Source organism: Athene noctua, chromosome 1, assembly GCF_965140245.1.
Source record: "Athene noctua chromosome 1, bAthNoc1.hap1.1, whole genome shotgun sequence".
Classification (NCBI taxonomy): Eukaryota; Metazoa; Chordata; class Aves; order Strigiformes; family Strigidae; genus Athene; species Athene noctua.
Genome location: NC_134037.1, coordinates 68,579,427 through 68,601,623, shown reverse-complemented (window position 1 = coordinate 68,601,623; position 22,197 = coordinate 68,579,427). Strand labels below are relative to the sequence as shown.

At 44.1% G+C, this 22,197-nt stretch overlaps 1 protein-coding gene across 7 annotated transcripts in view; it reads left to right on the top strand.

Moving 5' to 3' along the window:
• The window catches only part of HIVEP2 (HIVEP zinc finger 2), a 141,661-nt gene extending 134,939 nt beyond the window's left edge, over positions 1–6,722 (top strand). For all 7 annotated transcript variants that reach the window (XM_074896464.1, XM_074896457.1, XM_074896459.1 and 4 more), the window contains one exon: positions 5,043–6,722. In XM_074896464.1, the coding sequence (XP_074752565.1) occupies positions 5,043–5,861 (819 nt within the window). In that variant the 3' untranslated portion in view covers positions 5,862–6,722. The remainder of the gene's footprint in view (positions 1–5,042) is intronic.
• Positions 6,723–22,197: the final 15,475 nt, after the last annotated feature.

Here is a 22,197-nt window from a genome sequence, read left to right as displayed (position 1 = left end):
ACCCTTGGCCATCTGACAGTTCTTGCTGTAATGTTTGCCTTGTGTGTTATGCACACCTTCCAGCAAGGCGTTTAACACATTGTAAGCACTTTTAGCACCCTCAGATCCTTCTTTTGGAAAGTCCACCATGCCAGATGGGCATTTAACGCTTACCTTATTTCTGAGGTAGGATTAGGCATGTGGCAGTGAAAAACCCAATGTAAAAGATCATTTGTCCTACAGAAAGCATTGGTACCTCAGTGCCATATTGAGTGTTTTGAGAGGGAAGCCCAGACCTCAGTACAGTCTGAATACAGGCACCACTGGAAGTGGAGCCCAGCCAAATTTAAATGAGGAAATGACAAGTGAGGATGATTGCCCGTCTCAACAAATGACAGAAAGGAAGGAAAAATGGATTCCTCACCTCTTGGTGCCTTTCTGGAATATATACTTCAGCCACACAGTAGTTGAGTTTAGGCGACACACAAGTTATTAAACTCATTGTGTGGGAACACAAATGACACCTGAGCTTGCTATAAATGAAAAGTGTCAGAGAACAAAAAAGGAATAAAGGCTTCACTTTCGGAGAAGTGAAATCCAGGAAATCAAAACAGGGATAGCAACTGCATCAGTGATGCACATGCCAGTTTACAATCCTACATCCTCTTTTGAGAGCTGCATTGGGTTCCCAGCTCTTGCAGGAGTAAGAGAGGATTTGTGCTTCTGGTGCCTGCAGTTCCCAGAAGAGGCCAGTTTTCTTTCTTCTCCACTGAAATGGATGTATTTGCTCTAGTCTCTTTGGCCAGTGCTGGTCTAGTTCCCCTTCGTTTTGTTTCCCCTGGAATGTTCATGCGCTTTGGTGGTCTAGTGCAAAGAGCTTGTAAAGTGCTCCAGCATTGAAAGCATCACATAGAAAGCAATTTAAATTATTTCTGTAGGAAGTGGAAAAGAGTTTGGGGAAAGTAATTATTTTTGTATGATCCTACAAACTACTGAAAAATATGCTTTTTTTTCTTTGGCAGTTAATAACAGGATACACTCTTGCAACAGTATACTCTCTCCAAAGTAGCCTAAGGCTCTGGTTGATGATGGTGCACATTTGGCTTTGGCAAGTTAAGTTGTCACCTTTAAATTCAAAGGCAGATCCCCATTGCTGTCTACATACATTCAGGATCTTCTCTTCTGTCAATGCCAGAGGTTTCTTTTCTTTCTGAGGAGGCTGGTGCCATTATCAAAGGGCTCTGATTCTTCTCAGTCACTTTACATCAGTCCTGAAAGAAAGAGCAGAGATAGGAAGGCTGCTTTTGTTCACCCTGAGTGCACCTCTGTTAGCATTTTAGTTTGGAACAGGCACACCTCTCTTCTCACGTTTATTGTGCTTTGACTCACGTTGTAGTGCAGTCTTGGAATGAGTGACCTGGATTGTTTTCAGATGAAATTAAACTGAAAAATGTGCTCCAGGAGTGCAGCAGGTGCACTTAAACGGTGAGTGGGCATTCAAATGAGTGAGAAGAGACCACACAGGGTTAGTCCGAAGCAACCTTCACCTCCAGCCCCACAATACTGATATTGTGAACACGGGATCCAGCACCAACTGTTTCACTCTGTTCCTGCTTGTCCCCACTCTTAGTGCACCCCACCACTTCCTACTGCAGACCAGAGCTTTTGCTGCTTCTACCAGTCCCAGGGCTAGACACCATGAGGCTCTGAAGGTATCTTGCTGTGGGTGGTACAAGCTTGGCCCTAGCAATTCCTTTAGCTTCTAGGAGGCAGTGGATTTTGCTTATCTTACTGTTTTGTGGCAGCTCTCATTTATTTTGATGTCTGAAGCCTGTCTTGATACATCCCGAGGGACTGAAGGGAGTTAGGTACCTCCTGAAAACTGATAGGACTTAAGGTCCTTTGATCATCCCAGACATATGGATATTAAATCCATTCCCAGTCACTCAGTACTCTATCATCTTGAGTGAAATGGATTCCTGTACAGAGAGCCAGCATAAAACTTCTAAAATCCAGGTAAACTAAATAAGTCCACTGGTGTGTGTGGGTTGCTATGGTGCATTCTCAGTAGGACTGCAAGTCGAGCTGATCCTGAAACTGAAGTCCGCACAGATTTATAGTCACTTTATTAAGCATCATGTCTTTTAGAAAGCACATTGGTAATATGCTCTGTTACTGAATTTCACAGTAGAGTTCCAACATTTTCTGGTTTTTAACTTTAAAAAAGCTTCAAGTACATTACGATATGGTAATTGAAGAGATTGTTTTTCACCCACCATCTTTTTGCAAGTTGTGGTCTGAGGCTGCCAGGAGGATGTCTGTGAAGGGTGCTTGGTTTTGAAATGCAATCTTCCTCTTCATTCCCCACAGCCTGTTTTGGGTGATGTACCAGATACAGGGTAAACCCTATCTCATCCTTGGGGGACCTGTGAAGCTGGATATGGCTTTGCTCAGAGGTGTGGTAATCTGGCTTTATGACCAGGTCAGAGAGTTTAGTGAAAAGCTCCTACAGAATACTGTTGCTTGGGAAATTATATGTCACCTGGAGTTAGAGGGAAATATGCTAAACCGCAACAAATGAGAATTAACAGGAAGCGAACTGGATTCCTGTTACCTGACAAAGAGAGGAGCTCATCTCCCTGCACTGGCAGCAACCCATTCTGACAGCACTGCAAAAAGATACCACGACTTTCTGCACTGTGCTCAGTGATGGGATCTAATACTCACTCTGTCAACAGAATAAAGTCATTGGATTTTCAAGATGTTTGTTAAAACAAGACAGCTCCTCTAATATTCAGTCTTGCTCCATCATTCATATATGTGTGTCTGCTTGTAGGTATGAAAATGCTAGATATTAGTAAAGAAAATAAAAGCAGGGTAAGAGGTATGAACATTTATTAATGCCTGTAACCATTTATGTTGCCCTTTTTCAAATTTATCTGCCAGAGCTAGAGAAGGATAATCCAGTATATGCTCAGCCAGGCTTGGAAGGCATCCAGTGGACATGCACACACTGTCAGTGTTTATGTAAAAATTAGGCATATGAGACATATATTGGATCATACTGCTGATCTTGAAGCATATAGCAGTTTCTATCATGTTAGCCACCTCTGTCCCACATAGACAGGCTGTTGCTCTATTTCCTTTTGAAACTGTCAGGGTGCAACATGAAGCCGGTGTCTTTCTCAGTTAGAGATTTGTGTGTGACTACATTTGTTCTTTGATGAGTTTTACTCCATTTATTGGTTGTTTTTACTCTGTTCCCCTTAGCCCAAGTTCACATCAGATGCAATAGTGATAAATATCAGGGCTTAGGAAACAGCCAAGAGGACAGTATGACTGAGAAACAAGTTGACAGACCAAAGATGGAAAAAAAAGGGGGCAAGCAGCTGTGCAGAGGTGAGGTTAGCGATAGGAAGGACTGACAGGGTAGGTGAACTATGTCTTGTGGCTTGGCAACTGCAGTTTATTCTGTAAATTTTCCCCTATTCAGCAGTATAACGTGCTGTCACTGTGCTTTCTTAGGACAGTTTCTCTTTTATGAGACTCAAGTATCTCACTTTCTGAATAGGAAAATTCCCAACATAGATTAGTCTCTGAATAATAACATCTCTTAAGTTTGAGTCTGATTATAGGTCACCCTTCCTGTCTCGACGTTGATTTCTATCAAACAGGACAAAGCATCTGAGCACAGTGAGATTGAGCCCCTGGGTAGCACAGAAACAGAATCTTTAATTGCCCCCCAAACCAGTTCCCTGGGATGGGATCAAGAGGTTGCTTAATGCCTTGAGAACTAGGATTTCCCAGCAGTGAAGTGCTGCCACTTTAGCACATTGGCATTTGGCAGCGCAGTCCTCAGGCTGCCACACCAAGGCTGTGGTAGCAGTACAGCTCTGGGGCAATTGATAGGTGTCTGGTCAATTTGCAGAGCAGAGATGAGCATTTTTGTTCATTTAATTTCCTATGGGAGTCCCCAAGAGTTGTGTGGCCAAATCCCACACACAATTATGAAAATGTCATACTGCACTTCTGTCATCATTATTTCTCTGGTCAGCCGTAAATGGTACTTAATCATCAGATGGAAAACAAATTTTAAAAGTTAAGAATGAAAAAAGAGAAGCCCAAAAGCCCAGGGCATATTTAATACTGAGTGGAGATGGAGCTATTCATTCTTCCAAGCCAGGAACTAATGGGAAGGCACTGAAAATGTCAATATTGCAAGATTGCTTTTTATTAGCCGTTACAAAATCCCTCATTCTTCTCAATCCCATTATGAGTGGGTGAGTCTCCCTGCAACTGAATCATCACTTGCACTCACAGCCAGTGCCTGTGCTTTTGTTATTATTTGTTGTTTACACTACAGATAGACCAGAGTGGTGTTCCATTGTCTTAATGACTGTAAAAATTCGTGTCTTCGTCGTACAGAGGCACTTGAACTTCCATGGAAATACCCGTCTACTTTCATCAAGGATTGGATAAAGCTCATGGGGAGCAAGTGCCTTCTCTGGGGCTCCAGAGCAGGATCTTTCAGCAAGCAGAAAATACATACATGCAGTCAGTTTTTTCCCATACTGCCAAGCAGTGGTGGTGAGCAGGGAGTGTTCGGATGTGTATTTCTCTGCAACAAAGTCTTGACACCCAGCGTAGATTGCCAATACCAGCACAGTTTGCCAAAAGAGAGGGTAAGATGGATCTCTGGGCCAAATTTCTCCTGGGGAATGAAACTCTATCTACCCCAAGTTCTCTCTGCAGTTTCAGTTGAATGTAATACTCTTCACTTCCTGACCTAAATTGCTGCATTGTTGCTGAACACTCTTAAATAGCTGCTGCCTTTCACCTCAGAGGCATGAGCCCTCTAGGGCTGAGCTAAGCAAAACCTCCTCTGTTGTTTGGATAAGCAATTAGTGGAGTTTTCCAAATGCTTTGGGATCCATCTGCATGAAAGGTGCTGCATGAATGGGAGGTTGTGTTAGACAGGAAAGCAGATAGGTGGTTTGGCCGCCAGACAAGAATTTCGCCAGTAGCAGCACTGACATTTCTTTTGTTTTTTTTTCTGGTTACAGAGAAGGGGGTTGTCTCAGGGGCCTTACTTCAACATATATGGAGAAAAAGGAGGTATGGAGCACCGTGGGTCTAGCCCGTTCCCCGAAGGTCCGAGCGACTACGTCTTCAGTCATCTCCCACTACACTCCCAGCAGCAGATCCGAGCACCCATCCCCATGATGCCTATTGGGGGTATCCAGATGGTCCATTCAGTACCGGTGGCCCTTTCAGGTTTACATTCTCCGTCCACTCTGGCCCTGCAGAGGGAGGGCTCTGAGGAGAAGCAAAGAGGAACTGCGGAAATCCTTACAAAAGAATCGTATAGTATTTCTAAGCACCACGAGAAACGTACCTCTCCGCACAGCTTGCACCCCACCGCTCCCTCCAGCACGCCCTCCTCTCCGTTGCTGTTGCTGACGCAGAGCACGTCAGAGGACAGTGTCGTAGCTACCGAGAGGGAGCAGGAGGAGAACATACAGACTTGTACAAAAGCCATAGCCTCTCTGCGAATCGCCACAGAAGAAGCCGTTCTGCATGGGGCGGAGCAGCTGCAGAGGCCTTCTGAGCCTCACCAGAAACCCTTAGAAAGTGCACATTTTAGCATTAAACACTTTAGTGGATCTGAGCCAGGCCAGACCTGTGCTTCAGCCACCCATCCTGACTTGCACGGTGGTGAACAGGACAGTTTTGGTACATCACAGACTGCGTTAGGTCATCCCACCTTTTACAGCAAGAGCTTTGGGGACGTCCGGCAGTTGGGCTTTCACAGCAGGAGCGACCCCCCATCAAGCACACAGGAAAGAAAAGATCCGTCATCTGAGAAGAGCAAGCCACATTGATCTGAGATGCATGGAGACTTTCACCCGTACATTTACCCCACTTTTTTTTTTTCTAGAGATAGAAGAAGTATTCAACTTTACAGCATGCCTGTTCTAAGTTACAGTAGTTTGCTATTATATATACTTTTGTTATATCAAAAGAATTAGATAAAATAACAAGTCATCATGAGCCTGACCAAAACTAAATTTGAAATTCTTATTGGGTCTGGTACTTTTAAATTGTACAGATGTTTGTGCCTTTTCTTTACTTTGCTTATATTCTTATAAGCATTTTTTTAGCAGTAATTTGTACATATTTTAGAATTTGTGTATCTGCTTTGTAATAAATGTAATTTCTTTCCTTTTTTGGACACTTGGATCTAAATGATGTAAAGCAAAACGGCATCAATATATGTGAGGTTGCACTAAAACATATTTTTATATGATTAAAACTGAACAGCTTTTATGTACAGCTCTGATTCTGTAATACTAATATTTATTTACTTTGTTTCATAAATTGTAAATTTTTTTCTTAATGTTGTGGATTGCTTTTCTATGTGAAGCATGGGATTTACTGTTGCGTAATTAGAACAAAATGTATATTGTAAAACAAGATATTTAAACTAGAGTATCTTATCTTATTCTGCACTTATGCATTAGTTAAAAAAAAAAAAAAAGATAAAGGTTGTATCAGTCAGTTCTTAACTCCTGTAATTTTTTTTTGTCTCTTGTTTGCCGGATTGACTATAACTTAAGTGCTGATTGTGATTTTAAACTGATAGTACCGTAAAGCATTAAAGTAAAACAATGTGCTATTGTGAGTTTTTTCAAAGCTTTATAAAACAGTTATAAACATATTAAAAGTATTTGGTCTTATGTGAACATGTTGATCTATATACTCCTTTAAAAAACTATGGGAAAACATTCCACCCCATGTAAATACGTGCAGGTGCATCCCCGGTGCTGTCTGCTGTAACTCACTGGGACAGGCGAGGTTTGCTGTGCTGCTGGGCATGGAGCCGGGGCACCGCTGGCTGCCGGGGACAAGAGTCCGGCCATGGCACGACCCACTCCCTGGCCTCCAGCCGCGGGGTGGCGAGGCCCCTACGGCCGCCCGGGGCTGGGCGAGGAGCTGGCCTGTGGGCTGGAGAAGCGGCGCCCCGCCAAGCCCCAGCAGTCCCCTGCTCATGAGGGCTGACCCTGGGGCATAGGTGTCATGCAGAGGTGCCTCGGCGTGTGAGAGAGGGTTTTGGAGCAGGAAGAAAAGGCGTTTCCATGCATTTGAACACCACGGCTGGTCATTCCCTGCTGCGGTGTCTGGGTCAGCTTCAGGGGAGGCTCCCATCCCGTCCCGTGCCGTCCCGTCCCATCCCATCCTGTCCCCCCATCCTGCAGACGGAGGAGCGTGGCCCTGCCAGTGAGGCAGAGAGCACCGCCACCCTAGCCTCTTCAAGGAGTGGGATTCACGGGAAAGAAAGACACAGTCTTCCAGAGCAGGGTCTCCATCTGGGTGAGGTTTGCTCCAGAAGAAAGTCAGGAGGAGCCCGGGCTTGTGTTTGAACACTTGTGGTGGGTTACCACTACCACCAGCAGTGTGCACACACACTCAAACACACACAGGCAACACACACAGATGAAAGAAACCAACGACCTGGATTATATTTTGTGCTATTTAGTGGATTATAAATATGTGAAACCAAGTTTGTATATTGACTTACAATACATTTAAGGAGTGTTCTTTAAAAAGAAATAAATATACAGTTACATGCATGAGGTGTCTATTTTTCATGTGTTCTTTGATTTTCCAAGTTCATTGGCATTCCATTATATTGCCAGAACCTTGTATTCCCAAGCGCTGCTTTCCCACACAAGGAGTGCCCTTAAGAATGTGAACAGCAGTGAAAAATGCAGATCATCTTTTGGCCTCCTCAGATATTATTAAACTAAACCAGTTTATTTCTCCAGTAATACCATGTGTGGGCAGAACCACAGCTGGTACGTTGTCACAATTCTAGCATGATGGCATGTGACGAGCGTAATACCGTAACAGACGGTGACTGCTTCTGACCATTAAAGGTTAGATTCTCGTAGCCACTGCAGTGCTCCTACCTTTATTCCAGATCATTATGGTAACCTTGCCAAGATAAGTGAATGCCAGAAAACTGGATCATCTCAGACTGGAGAGAGGAGAAGCAGTGTATGTAGTTGGAGGCGAGCAGCTTGTTGGATCATGCTTCCATGAAAAAAGCAGAAGTCAGTTACACATTTAAAATAAACAAGCCTTATCTGATAAAAGCCTCTCTCTTCTCCTTGGCTGCATGGCTGTACTGAGAACAAAATGCTCTGCACAATGATCAGCTAATCAGGTAATCGCAGATATTTTATTAAGAGGGAAACAGGCAGCCCCCGATGGTAAACGCTTTATTAACATTGCCTTTATAAGCAACCCCCTTACTGTGGGAGTTACCTCTGGCTTGTTTGATTATTTTAATTAATTTGCAGCTGCAATCTACCATCCACCTCTTCAGCCTTGGGGCATTTCTTTTTTTTTTATAATCATTGAGCAAGTATCACTGAAATCACATGTGATATTTTTGGGTTACAATGGAGCCACCCTAAAGAGGTTTCGGGTACTTATAATCTTAATTTTATTTTCTTAATGAGTTAATGTTTATACAGTGCTTTGAAAAAAACATATCCTCAGCCTAGAGGCATTGATGATGACCACTTTTCACGCTTTGGAAGTGGTGTGGAGGAGGAAGGCAAACAAGTCCGGCAAAATTTTCTCAGGCATGATCAATTTTTCGGAACCAACATAGCGGGTGCAGCAACCAGGATGGGGGGCAGATAATTTGATGATTTCCCTGGTACAGCCCCCTCAGGGCTGCCAGCAGTAATGGTGTCATGGGGCCGTGCTTGTGCCTCGCTGTGCTGAGCCAACGCTCCGCGCCTCAAGCCTCTGGGCTGGGGATCGGCGCTGCGGGAGCGCAGCTGCACGGCGCCTGGCCGGGGCCGTTGGGCTCCGGGCAAGACTGGTGGCACCTGTGTGTGCTGACAGCCCCTCTAAGGGTGATGGGGAGGGCCTTCCTCCAAGATGCTTGCTGTGGTGGGTGCACGTAGGACTAATGGGACCAAGAAGAGTAACTCTGAGGTCTCTGGTGTAAAAGTGCTGTGTTTTTAAAAGGGATAAAAAGAAGAGATTTAACAGGGTCCTCTAGAAAACTGCAGAACAGAATGAGGATTTTTATATGCAATGTGCTATAGAATTTCTAAGTCAGGAATATAATTACCTATTATATTGTTCAAGGAGGTTATAATTTTCTATGAAGATCCATATGTCTTTTCTGTAAAGCACAAGGGAAATACAGATGCTCTGGCAAGCTCTAGTTCCTTCTTGCAGAATACTGTCACCAGAGTCACTTCAGGATTTATTTGCGTCAGCAAAGCAGAGAGTGTATTGGTCTCATAACTGCCTGCACAATCCTCTTATGAAGCTTTAGATTCTGACTCAGGGTAGTAACTCCACTGCATGTTAAAAACCTTTATGTGGACTTCCCTGCTGCAGGACACATTGCCAGGCGTGGATAAGAATTAGCACCAATAAAGGACATCATTAGCTATAACAGACCCAAATGGAGTCAAGCAGCTTAAATATAGAAGTTTTGATCCAAGAATGCTGCAGTCAGCTCCCATTTAACCCCAGCAGCAGCTAGACCTAGAAGGTGCCTCCTTGTTTGAAGTTGTTTCCTGCTTCTGGGCATGAGCTGAACTTCTGTCCTCAGAACTGCTTCATGCCTCTTCCTCTCCCAGACTGACCCGGACACCAGAAACTACATATTTCTTGGCCTCAATCCCTCAAGGGACCTGCCCTACTGAGTAGGTCTTTGAAAATACCTGACATATGATGAAATGTGCCTTCCTGTTGAATTATACTTCTCACAAGTGCTGTCACTACCTCTTACAGATTAGCCTAATGACTTGGTCCCCCTCCCTGGGTATCTAAAAAAACCCTAAAATGTGTGTTGAAACTGGCTAGATCAAACATCTCCAGTCTCCTAGGAGAGGTTCTAAGTACCCTATGAGGAGTAGAAGAGTATTTTCTTTCCTGTTGAAGTTCTGCTACTATGAAGCAAAAAATTCAAGATTCATTGGATCATCAAGATTGAGTCTATTGTTCCCGAGAAAAAAAGCTCTTTGGATGTGCCCTGCTCAGCAGGGAGAGAGCCATCAGGAAGGCCAGTGAATAGATTGGTGTGACGGAGGCTTTAAAGGACAAGGACTGAGCTCAAGCAGCTCCCTGCCCGCAGCCTTCTAGAGAGCACAGTTTCAAACATGCCTCCTACTTAGCATCCACCTCCTCTCTGAGATGGCTGACTCTCGCATGTCCAACAGAGGGGGGCCAGGTGACAAACTTAACAGTTCAGGGCTTCAGAGTGAGGCACAAGCCCCAAAAATTAGGTGCTGCAATAGCCAACTCCTTTATTGCGTTTTGCCCTAAAGAGCTCAGGGAGAACAAGCCTTATTGACTTATTCTACTACACGGTGGAACAAGTCAATGGGAGTTATCCTTTTAAGTCATTTAGCCACCTTTGAAAATCCCAATCAATATTCTCTAAAGAATGTCCTTAAAGTAAATCCAGGATATTCAATGCAAAACTTGCACAGCACATCATGTATTTTAGTTTAGCCATTTTTTTTTTTTCAGTCAAATTGCCTGCATGAAAAAATCAGCAGTCTGTGTACTAATTGAGTTTATTACTGTGACGATGTCCCTTTGCCCTTTTCTCATACACAGATTACATATACTAAACACAGACCCTGAACATATGCTCGCTGTAGGCTCAATTTAAGATGAAAGTGCTGGATAGTTTGACTTGTTCTGCAATTATTCTTGGGGGCTTTGCATATGCTACATCTGTCACGTGTGTTCGTGCTATCTTTAATATGCCTGCTTTTAACTGGATTTGGTACCACTGATAGCACCAGGAATGTGAGAAACAGCTTTCACTGTGAAACAACTGGCTTCTGCCCCTATGTGATGCCCACATGAGCTATAAGAAGATGATTTGTTGTGTGTACATAAGTCTTTTCCAAATGATTGTGCTTGGTAACAAAAACTCTTTTTAAGAGTTTCTTTAATTTGTGAGTATAGAGGTGCCCCGTTCATAAGTGTAGGACTTTATTAGGCATGTAAATGAATTTAAGCAAAAGAGAAATGTCTCTATGTTTTTATACAAAAGAATCTTGAGCTGGACCACTTTAGAGGCAGAGCTGGATTAAACTCATCCTTGGGAGCAGACCTCTGCAAGGAGCATGAACCACTGGAGTTCCTATAAAGGATGGAGGGACTGCTGGCTCTCCACGCTGGCAACTGACTGCACATAGTGACAAGGTGTTGCTCTCCCTGCAGCTTTGAGAAACGGGGTTGACCTCCTATTGTGCTGTGCGTTGCTGTATTTTGTAAAATCATCTCCTACAGGCAATATCCTCACCCAGTGTGCATCAAGCTAATCTCCAGTGGTGCTGCTGCACCTCTGCTGCAGAGCAGCCAGGGGACTCTGGGAGCCTAACACCTCTGAGGTCTGTTCAAGCATACAAATAACCTGCAAGATCTTGACTGCTTGCAGGCTGGACTGCAGGCTGGTGGGAGCAGTGGTAGAAGAAAACAACAATTTTTTGAAAACCAGTGAAAATTTCTGCTCTAGTGAGTTTCTCTGCTTTTCTGCATTGTATGAATATTCATTCTAAAGCTGACATAGTGAGGGGAGCTTGATCAGCAGCCGGCTTAATGAAAAACAAAACCAATATTACTACATAAACTGCCTTTTCACATTCTTCCCTGATGAGTGACATCTCTTAACTGACAGGAGTACTGCTAAGCAAAGCAGCCAGGATGAATATGCATGGTGGCGCACAGCCCCATGAACGCCCAGCAAGGTGGAGAAAGCCAGTGGAGGCAGATCCGGCTCCATACTGGAGAACAGCATTTCCTTTTCCTCTCCCCTGCCAGAAAATAAGAGGCTGACACTATGCCATAGAAACTAATGGAGTTTCCACATTCATTTTAACAGCAGGAGATGCAGTCTCGGAAGGCTTGTTTCCATGAGGTGATGAGAAATCTCACTGCTAAAGTTGCAGGGATGTCAGAGTACCTGGCATTTTGCCGTCTCAACTTCTTTCATTCCCATCTGCTCCTAGAGAAGTGAAGGTCTTTGCCTGGTTCAGCCACACTCTGCCAGGGCAGGGGGGCCGTAGGCGGCAGCTCCAGTCCATGGAAGGATCATGTCCCCGATGTCCTTGGTGGTGGTGTAAATGCCCTGAATCCTCCAGGCACTGGCCCTCTAAACAGTGGCATTGTGTAGTCTGCAAGGCAAATGAAGGGTTGGGAGAGGATCTGTGTGCTTATTCTTCCTAAATAGATATCTGCTCATAATCGCCAACAGATTACTTTGAAAGACTGACTGTTTGAAAAGCCAGGTTTTCTGAAGAGCTGGACTCTTTGACTGAGGCACTTAGATGAAGTGGTCAGTTTTCAAAAGTGCTGAGCACTTGTTCTCGGCAGAAACTGCTGGAGTCTGGGCACATGTGAAAATCTGGCCCTTAAAAACTTCTTAATGACTGACTTAATGGCGTCTGGCACTTCACTTTCATTTGTTATTTCTCACAATCTTTCTTCCCTCTACAACAACCATGTTTAGCCAGAAAGAAAGAAGGAAAAAACCAAATCAATGAAACAATGAGCGAACATTCACGGCTCAAATAGCCTGTTCCTTTTTACTGCCAGGAAAAATGTAAATGATAAAGCTGAGGCTTTGACCAGTTTTGTGACAGTTTTTCCTCTCTGTTTCGTATTTCTTGATGACATTTTAACTCATGGGACTGGCACAGAGAGACATACTGGACTCATCCTAAATCTTTCAGAAGTTTTCTTTGGACACTCAGTAGGGAGGGGGGCTTTTAACTTTGAAAAAAAAAAAAAAAAAAGGCAAAGGCATGGCTTACTGCAGGGAGCAGTCTTTCTCTGGCAGAAGATGAGCTAAATAGTCTAATAGTTTTTTCCATCTGTGTTTCCTCTGGCCCTACTGCGAGCAGAAGGGATTCCGATCCAGCCGATCTCTCAGGGTGGGGGGTGAAGGGGGCTGGGTGATGCTCTACACTGAGCCCTGCTGCCCGTTCCATCAATTAACACAGGCAGTGGAAAGAAGCTGAGGGAGATAACACCCCTGTGGTGCTGTCCCCGCTCTGCGGGATCCCGTGAAACGTTTTTGCTGGCTCTCTGCAGAGCTGGATCCCTGCCAGGCTGTGAGAGCAAAGGCTCAGCCGCTGTCTAGAGCATTGCCCTGCGCTAACCCGCTGGATTTCCATGCAGAAATCCAAGTGAGAGTTAATGCTGCTTTAAGCAGCCTCAACTTTGGCTGTGCTCGCTCTCTAGCTGCTACTGCGCAGCCGTGTGCTGCCTCGGCCACGGCCGGGAAAGCCGCTGGTGGGGCAGCACCGGCTGGGGGGCTCGGCCGGGCAGGGCAGGGGGTCTGGTGGGGGGCCCCAGGGAGGCCGTTCTTGGGGGATGTGCTGCTTGAGGCTGCTCTGGCTGGTCAGTGTCCCGCGAGCTCCCCAAAAGTACTTGGAAATTCTGGATCCTGGAGCTTACAAAGTTTCCTGGCTCCTGCGGCCTGATTTTTCCAGGAAAGGGGACAAGCTAAACCCTCCAACAGTTTGGTTTGCTGTTTTTCTTAAAATTAAGGTATTGAAAATAATGCCAACGGTGTCAAACATTCCCCCTCCCTGGGGGAATGTGAGACAGGAGCCAAAAATGTGTTGCCACAATGAGCATTACCTTTGAATTTCATTAAATTAAAAAGGGCAGTGAAGAAGACAGCCTCTGACTGTTTTAAACAGGTAGGATAGAGTGTCTTTGTTCCCCCCCAACATTGGCTTGTTAGTTCCAGAAACATCAGCAGTGACGATGATTTAGTCATCTGTATTCTGTGGGCCTTAATGGGATGCCAGCTCCTGATTTTGTACACAAGTTTCTTGATAGACTGCCTATTTCAGCAGAAATTACCGTTGTCAGCTTGGTGTTCGGGGTGTTAAAATCATCAATGTCACAATGTTCTAAATAGGTGATGCAAAATGTGACATCCAAAGAGAAGAGCTCAGAGGGTGTAACATTTTCCAAAAATTTACCATCATTCAAATGCTACAGGATCTGCAGTGGAATGAAGGCGGGGGTGGGGGGGAGAGGAAACCTTTCCATATTATAACGAATAAAATGCTACAATGGAGTTTGAAGGTGCAAATCAGGCTATAACAAAACATGAGTGTGCATGCTTTCAACACCAAAATGACTTACTGGGTGCTAATTAAATCTCGCTGCAAATGGGATTTCATTTTTATTTTTTGATGGAAAAAGTGGTTTTATTACATTTACTTGGCTGACAGCCAGGAATACAGCTCAATACGAATCAAGCAAAGTTAAAGGCCTTCTGCAGCAACATATGGCTTGTTTGGGAAGTATGAGTCATAAATGGAACCAGATGCAAAAAAAAAAAAAAAAAAAAAATGGTTATAAGAAGGTAGCAACTGTCCTTAGGCAAATGCCGATATTGTTATTTCTGATGTTTCCACCTCGTTGTGAAAAATTTACATGTGCATACTAGTGAACACTTTTTTCCAGCACGGACTGTCTGTTTCAAAGCCCTTCAATGGCATAGGTCCACTCGGTCTACTCATATAGGTAGTTCATACCATAAGCTACCTTCTTCTTGTGAGTTACGAAGACATGATTGCCAGTGTTGCTTCTCTCCTGGTTTCAGTGTGTTTCTTAGCATAAACAGGGTTGGCCTTTAGCTTGTTCTCCAAGTCCTATGTAAATACAGGCTAGTTGAAGTATGTCCTTGCCTAGGAAGAAACCCTAGGGATGCTTTGTAACCGCACCCTGTGCATATCTGCGAGGAGGGCATGCATGCATATGCCTGTACACACACAAGCCAACTCAAGTGCCAAGAAAATGACAACTGACACGGGGAGGGGAGCCATCAGGGGCCATCTTCTGCCAAGAGCTTCGACTGCGTGTAGTGAGGCAATGGGTAAACAGGAGAGGACCAGAGTGGTGAACCACAGTGGGTGTGGGCAGACTGGGGGCATTTCGGCACCATTAGTAGGGCTCCCAGCTCTTTGCCTGCTGACTGCTGGCATCGCTGTGTGTCAAGGACTCTCTGTAACCACATAGTTACATGCCTGTGCACCCATTGCTGTGTTGTGCACCCACAGTGTGATTTTTGCACAAAGGCCCATAAATTTGTAAGAGTTTGACTCTTGAGCCCTAGGTATCTCTTTTTTTTTGCCAGAGTCTTGTGTCCATATTTCACTCCATTCCTGTTGTTATCCTAACTCCTGCAGCCCTTTACTCCCTGTTTACCACGTAGGATGTCAAGAACTTTGTCAGAATGTAAGCCAGCAAGATCCCATTCCTTCCCACATAACATCCCCTTTTACTACAGGTAAGATAGATCCTCTGGGGCTCCCTGCTGGGCAAAACCTTACTAACCCTGGTCTGAAAGGAAATAGTGTCTTACACATTCAAGTCCTGTAGAGGAAAATGGTCACATACCCTTGAACAGTAACACCATCCATTCAGTGCAAGCAGTGCAGGTGCAAACACCAGTTGATGTGTAGGTTATATATCAACCTACTTCACCCAGTGGTGGACACCAGATGACGAGCAAACAGTGAACACCCCTCTGGAACATGGTGCCCTGCTGCATGTGTTCTCCCAGGCCCAGCTCTCCCTGCATCCTGCTGCCAAGGCTCCTCCAGCGTGGGTCTGCTTGCACAATCCAGGGCTGTCATGTGGCTCTGCCCTGCCATACCTTCTTGGAGGCTGATCCCCGCTCAGTGGTGGGCAAGGTCCTTGGAGAACTTGTGAGTCATCTGCTTTATTCTGTGCCCTCTTCCAGCATGATGTACAAGAGCTGCCGGGAGCTTTGTTCATGTCCCCCACCTAGAAAACTCAGTGCTTAAACCACAACTTGAACTGCTGCCCTTTTCTTGGCAGGCTTCTTTTATACTTAGGAAAAGGCTATTGTATCAACTAAGTGGTTATCTGATCCCACAGCATTGCACCTTGTTTGATCAGTAAAGCTTAGTCAGTAACCTGTTTCTTTCAGTGGAAATGCATTTGGAGTCATTGTACGTGGGTAAAGTCTGCCCAAATGCCCAGCCACGGTCATATCAGCTCCAGTGTCTCTCACTGCAGTTTGATCTACTGCCCAGCTACGAGCTACTCTGACATATGAGCAAGCTGGCTGAGCTGAAGAGGGGGAATCAGCTCAACTCATAGCTCAGATGTACACTTACTCCCTCGTTATTTTCTTAGTGAAAAGTCAAACTACATGCAAACATTACCTCCCAGGATTTGCATTACAGCATACATGCAATCCTTTGTACTTTAGGAATTCAGATTGCATATCTGAGTTGGAAATGTTACTTCCTTCTTTTGCACCTGGTTTCTGCTGGCATCTGGAATCCTAATGATAGAGAAGAGCTGGCTGTCAGTAATTTTGAAAGTGATACTAGGGACTGAAGCTAAGGAGAGAGTTGCTATTAAAGCTGTTGCTCTGTATCCACAGAAATCCTCTGGGAAGTTAGAGGGAAGCTCAGGAGACTGCATGACCTCTGGGAGGAACAATAATCTGTCACCTTGGTGGGGAACACAGGGCTCAGCGGAACAAGATAGGTTGTGTAACCTCAATGGATAAAAATTATGACTGCACTAAAACCAACCCTATAACAATGCTACTTAAAAGCAGCTAGATTTTGCAATTCTTGGTCATGCTGATGACATCAATGGGATTACTTAAGTGAGCGGGTGTTTATTAACATGAATAAGGGCTGTGCTATGTAGCATTAAATGCACCCCAGTTGGGCTGGGGGTTGGGGAGTTCATGTTCATGACTAATGCTTGGTGCTTGCTAAGAAGAGCTGGGAGTGCCAGCAAAGGAGCTTCCAGCTCCTGGGGGGAAAGGCTTTACTTTCTGTGCTTTAATTGTACTTGCCTTGCTTGTTGTGAAGGAAAAACTGAGCTCTCCAAAGGCTTCCTACTTCAGGAAGAGCTGCGGGAGGTTTTGTGTGCAAATACTCCATAAGAAGAAAAGACCAAGAGGATGGAAGATCCGTGTCTCTATACCAAACTCCCACAGAGACAAATTTCAGGGGGGGTTGGTCCTACAAAGCTGGGGGTGTGTGCTTAACTTTATGCTCCCAGAGAGGCCTCATTGACTAAATATATTTAAAATCATGGTATGGTCTGTGCCTTAACTTGTAAGCTCTTTTAGTCACAGGTTTTGTCTGCCTCTTTGGCCAAGAGTTTGTTTCAGACAGTGCATCCTTCCAAGCACAACACTTGTGGCAGTGTAAAGGGTAACCCTATTTCTACAGCACAGGAAACCCAGCAGTTGTTTCCATGGTCATGCGTTAGATAACCCTCTACTGTAAACTGGAGGCCAAATTTCCTCACAGAGCATGCTTCCTGGCCCCTGGGAGAGACGTGAGCGTGTCCCTAGTACACAGGGAGGGCTTGGGAGTGCTCTGCTCCTGCATAGCCCTCGAGAACACCTCATCTCTGCTGGTGTAGATCCTGTAACAGAGCTATCGTGATTTAATTCAACAGAGGATTTGGCTTTTAATTTTACATGGTTTTGTGGAGCAGCTAGATGAAAAAAGTTGCCTGGAGCTGAGTTTTGCTTTGACTTTCTGAGGTTTCCAGATGGGTACAAAACATATTAACCGCAATAAAAAACAGATCTGTAATTTTGTGGACCAAATATATCTGCCCTTAGACTATACATGGCTTCAACGAACCATATATAGTTGTATTTAAAAATCTATCTGTTTCCACCTCACCAAATATAACATTGTGATGACGGTCGTGATCATAAACCTCAGTGCCACAAACTCATGGGGTCACACCAAGCTTAAGGTTTAAACATTTTCCCGGAGTCTTAGTGGAACAAATTTTGTGGTTGCCCTTTATTAGCAGCCTAGTGACAGTTTACTGACAGCTGACAATAAGGTACAAGGAAAAACTGCAAGCTTTGGAGTGTTTATTCCCATCAGCACAGAAATCTGGAGGCCAGAGGAAGGCTCTGAAAAAGGGCAAAGCTCACAGTTTCCCAAGAATTAGGGACAAAGGATTTTTGAAAGTGCAAGCTGATAACCAGAAGAGGGAGAGATAACAATAAAAAAACCAGCAAGAAGTCCCTAGAAATGCTGGAAGGATCTCTTCTTATACCAGGTACTATTTCCTGTTTCCTATTACATGATCTTTTTACGATGTTCCCATTCAGGTATCAGTTCCTCACAGGATGAAGAGACATTCTAACAGAGAGCTATACGTGAGGAGCTGGCTGCTGCTGAGAATGAGGCCAGGTGAAATATCTGAAACCAATTTCTAACTTGTAGTGAGTTGCTTTTTTGGAAGCTTTGGGTTTATGGAATATTTCCGACAGAGAAGTCAACCACTCAAAAGGAAGTAAAACTCCAAGCCTTTGTTTAGAATATTTAATTTCAGAGTAACTCATGAGGGGAAGAATTCAGGTTATAAGTATACGTGGAACAGGAGTAAACTAGAAAATTCTACCTTTATTTTTCTGTATTCTGAATGCCAAGATGTATTAATTTAGAACAATATTCTAAATTACTGGTGTCGTGGGTAAGAGGTATAAGTCACTGCTCTCTTATTAAGAGCTTCTTGATATCATGGGAGGATAGGTTACTTCCATGGTACTGAACGTTTATTTTGCTGTTTTCTTCTCTGCACTGTACTTGTGGCAGATTAAATATCCAGTGCACTCTAGTGATCCAAGAGAGGTATATTAATCAGGACATAGAAGAGAGTAAGTACTGTAATATTTTGTTATGCTGGAGGCAGCTGGTGTCTACAGCAGACGTGATGATTTGGGAAATCTCTCTAAGAACAATTTATGGGTTACAGATCCTGTACATTTGTGTGATATGGAAAACTCCATTTTATCAGAAGCCTGATCTTTGTGTGCTACTACCTTTCACCATCTGATTTGGACTAACATTTCCAGGAGGACCCAGCACAGTGCTCACAATGATAATTAGTGATACCATTCCAATGCACTCATTCTGAGCAACAAGCTCTCTCCTGTCAAGTCAAACTGGTTCATTACTGCCTAACTTAGTTTGGCAATGCTGTCACCTGGCAAGGTACTGTCGTCATCAAATGGGGTGAATCAGAAACTGATCTGACAGAGGATGGACAATGTACCCCTTTGAATCATTTTAAACCTCGATCAGTTTATACAGCTGAGAAACAGCCTGCAGGAGGAAATCCTTAAGACGGGGAAATCCCAGCACTGTTGAATGCACATGAATTACCAAGAACACCCAAGAGGGTGGATAGGCCAAGGGGCTAGGAACAAAAGCTGCTCAGTGAAGATGTTAATTCTCGAAATGCAATAATTTTTTTTAAAAAAAAGCTAAAAACAAAAAAAAAAAAAAGGTAAAAAAAAACCACCCACCCCCAAATTACACACATGTATCTAATAATTTTTGCAAGTATTTGGTTACGTACTGCATTTGTGTTCTTGAAGAGTTAATACATAAACCAGAGGGTTTGCTTCTCCCCTAAAACTCTGTGAAAATGAAACCCTGGATGCTCTGTGTGGACCTCATGAACAGGTAGTTTTCCTGGAGGTCTCTCTCCTCAGGAAACAGTATTAGGTGGAAGATCTACTCCTCAATAATTTGTTTACTGACCCCCAAGATAGGTAGAGCGTCTGGACTCTTGCTCACACCCAAAGGCTCAGGACATGCAAGGATTTATGTTGCAGCTGACTCAATCTATTGTGTGGCTGACAAGGTGCACTCAGCCAGATATTGCAACAGCAGCTCCAGACATGATGAGATTGATGTGCATGCCAGATATTCTTGGTTTAAAACAATTATGAGGAGCTACCAATCTCCTCAAGATCCTTATCATCCCAGGAAATCCTCGTCTGAGGGACTAAGTCTCCCTTGCAGCCTTCAGAGAGAAAAAGTGAACTCACGCATGGGCGCACAAGAGAGAACGCACCATTTCAGCATGGATTTGCAGGATAAACAGACTCTGGACAACTGTTGGGTATTGAGCTAGATTTTACCTGTCAGAGCAAAGGCAGAGCAAAAAAGATGGTGAGAAGAGGTGCCACAGGTATGTGCAATGCACTGATGAATCCCTGCAGTAGCCCAGAGGAAGTGGAAGGAGCCCCTGGTCAGACAGCAGCCCGTCCCTGAAAGCTTGGCAAGGGCAACTATCTTTTGAACAAACATGAAGGAAAGGAGGATGTAAAACTGGGCTGTGATATTTTTGAAGACTTTTGAAAAGCGCTGTATTTGCTTGGTAAACCCATGGAAATTGGCAGTGATACAGAAACTTGAGGCAAGTGGATCAATTTGGTGCAGTGAGGAAAAAAAAAGGTCATGAGAGGACTTCCATAAGGTTGAGACTGTTTGTGACAGAACATCCCAAAACTTTAGTGAAGACCACTCAGCCACGTAAGGGAATTGTACTCCAATACAATGGGCAAAGAAGGAAGACACGAGACACTCTAAAAATGAGAATAAGAAATTGAGGATTGAAATGCACAGGAATACAGGTGCAGCTCACACATGACATGACTGTAGTGAGAAGAGTCATGCAGGGCAATGCTAGAGAATAAGGGACCCAAAATAAGCCTTGTAATAGTCTCAGGTGCAGAATGTGATGTGAAGTTGTGCAGCTGTTCAGATCCGGGGAAATTATAGAAATTTGGAAGATGGGCTTCTGAAGTTTGAGCAATAATCTCTGGATAGATGGAACAGTGTATTTTTTTGCTGTTATGTCATAAATGCCAGAAAATAGGACATTTTTTTTGTGAACAGATCAAGCAAATAGTTGGCAGACAAATAATTTGCTGTGGTAAAGTGGCCCTGCCTCAGAAAGCAGAAGACATAATAAACTGTATATTGCAATAGTGTTCTAGCAAAGAGTGGAAAAAGAAAAAAGCAGCCATCAGCTAAGTCTGGTTTTGAAGTGCAGGTTTACAGATGAGTTTTAAATTTTAGCTATCAGAGGTCTTACAGGTTATGGATTCTTACCTGTTTGGGCAATACTTCTGATCCACATAAACATATTGTTTATTTTATAAAAAAGAACTATGACAAACCCAAAAGAAAAAGTGAGACAGTAGATTTCATAGATGATAATTTCTAAGAACAATACAAATTTGAAGAGGTGAAAATGTCTTCCTTCAAATTAGGAAGTGGCCTAACATCACCCTGTCCTTCAGCTTCCCTCAGCATCCTGGTAAAAAAGTCCCCAACAGCAAATTCAATGCAGTCACTTAGTGATTTCCCTTCACATAAAGACCTGGATAAAATGCAGGCAGGGCAAAGAGCATTGGCACAGGAGAGGTGATGTTTGTGTTACAGAAAAGGATCCGTGTAAGACAAGAGCAGCCCTTGTGCAGCTGTATCTCATGGGATCATCAGTGGATCATGGGTTTGCTTTGTTTTGTTTTGATTTTGATGTGTGTAAGCCTTTGCTTGAGGCAGAAGTAGGCAATCAATATTTGCTGTCAGCAGCCAACTACATTACAAAATGGTTGGAAGTTTCTCCAGGAAGGAGCCAAGAGACTCTGAGAGTAATAAATTTCTTGACCAGATCTGAAAAAGTCATCCACACATATGATTTTGAACCTAAAGTCATTCAGTCGGTTTATGAGGGATTGGCAGTCCACCCACCTCATCATCCCACAGGATAGGGGAAGAGTTCATTGGGGCTTGGCTGTCTTCACAGTGAAGCATGTGCCTCTGGGTCTGGGCATATCCCATTTCTTTTCATTAGTTATGAGGGTCTCCTAGTTGCTTCCTCCCATTAAGGGAAACAGCACTTTGCACCTTCTTTGTAAATAAAACAGTGCCCAAGAAACAGTTGACTTGTGCCATCCATCCATCCTGATAGAGGCACTCTGCATGGCCCAAACTGCTAACTGCTCAGGCCAAAGCAGGGCTCAGGATGGCAGCAGGCAGGTTGATGCTAAAGCCTGCCTTGTGGCTGTGCTGCTCGAAGTAATACATTTCCTTGAGTGCGCTCCCCTGAGGTCCCTTCCCTAGGAGGAAAAGATTTTCCCCAGCCACATAAATACCCCCTGAAATAAAAATACATAGTGTTCCCAGATCAACAGTGCAGCCTACTGGCCATTTCGCTCTAATTAGCTGACTGAGTCTACAGCAAAATCCAGTTTTCAGCAGGAACAAGATCGGGTCCTCGCAGACATGCTTGGATTATATACAACATGTCTTTACCAGCAGA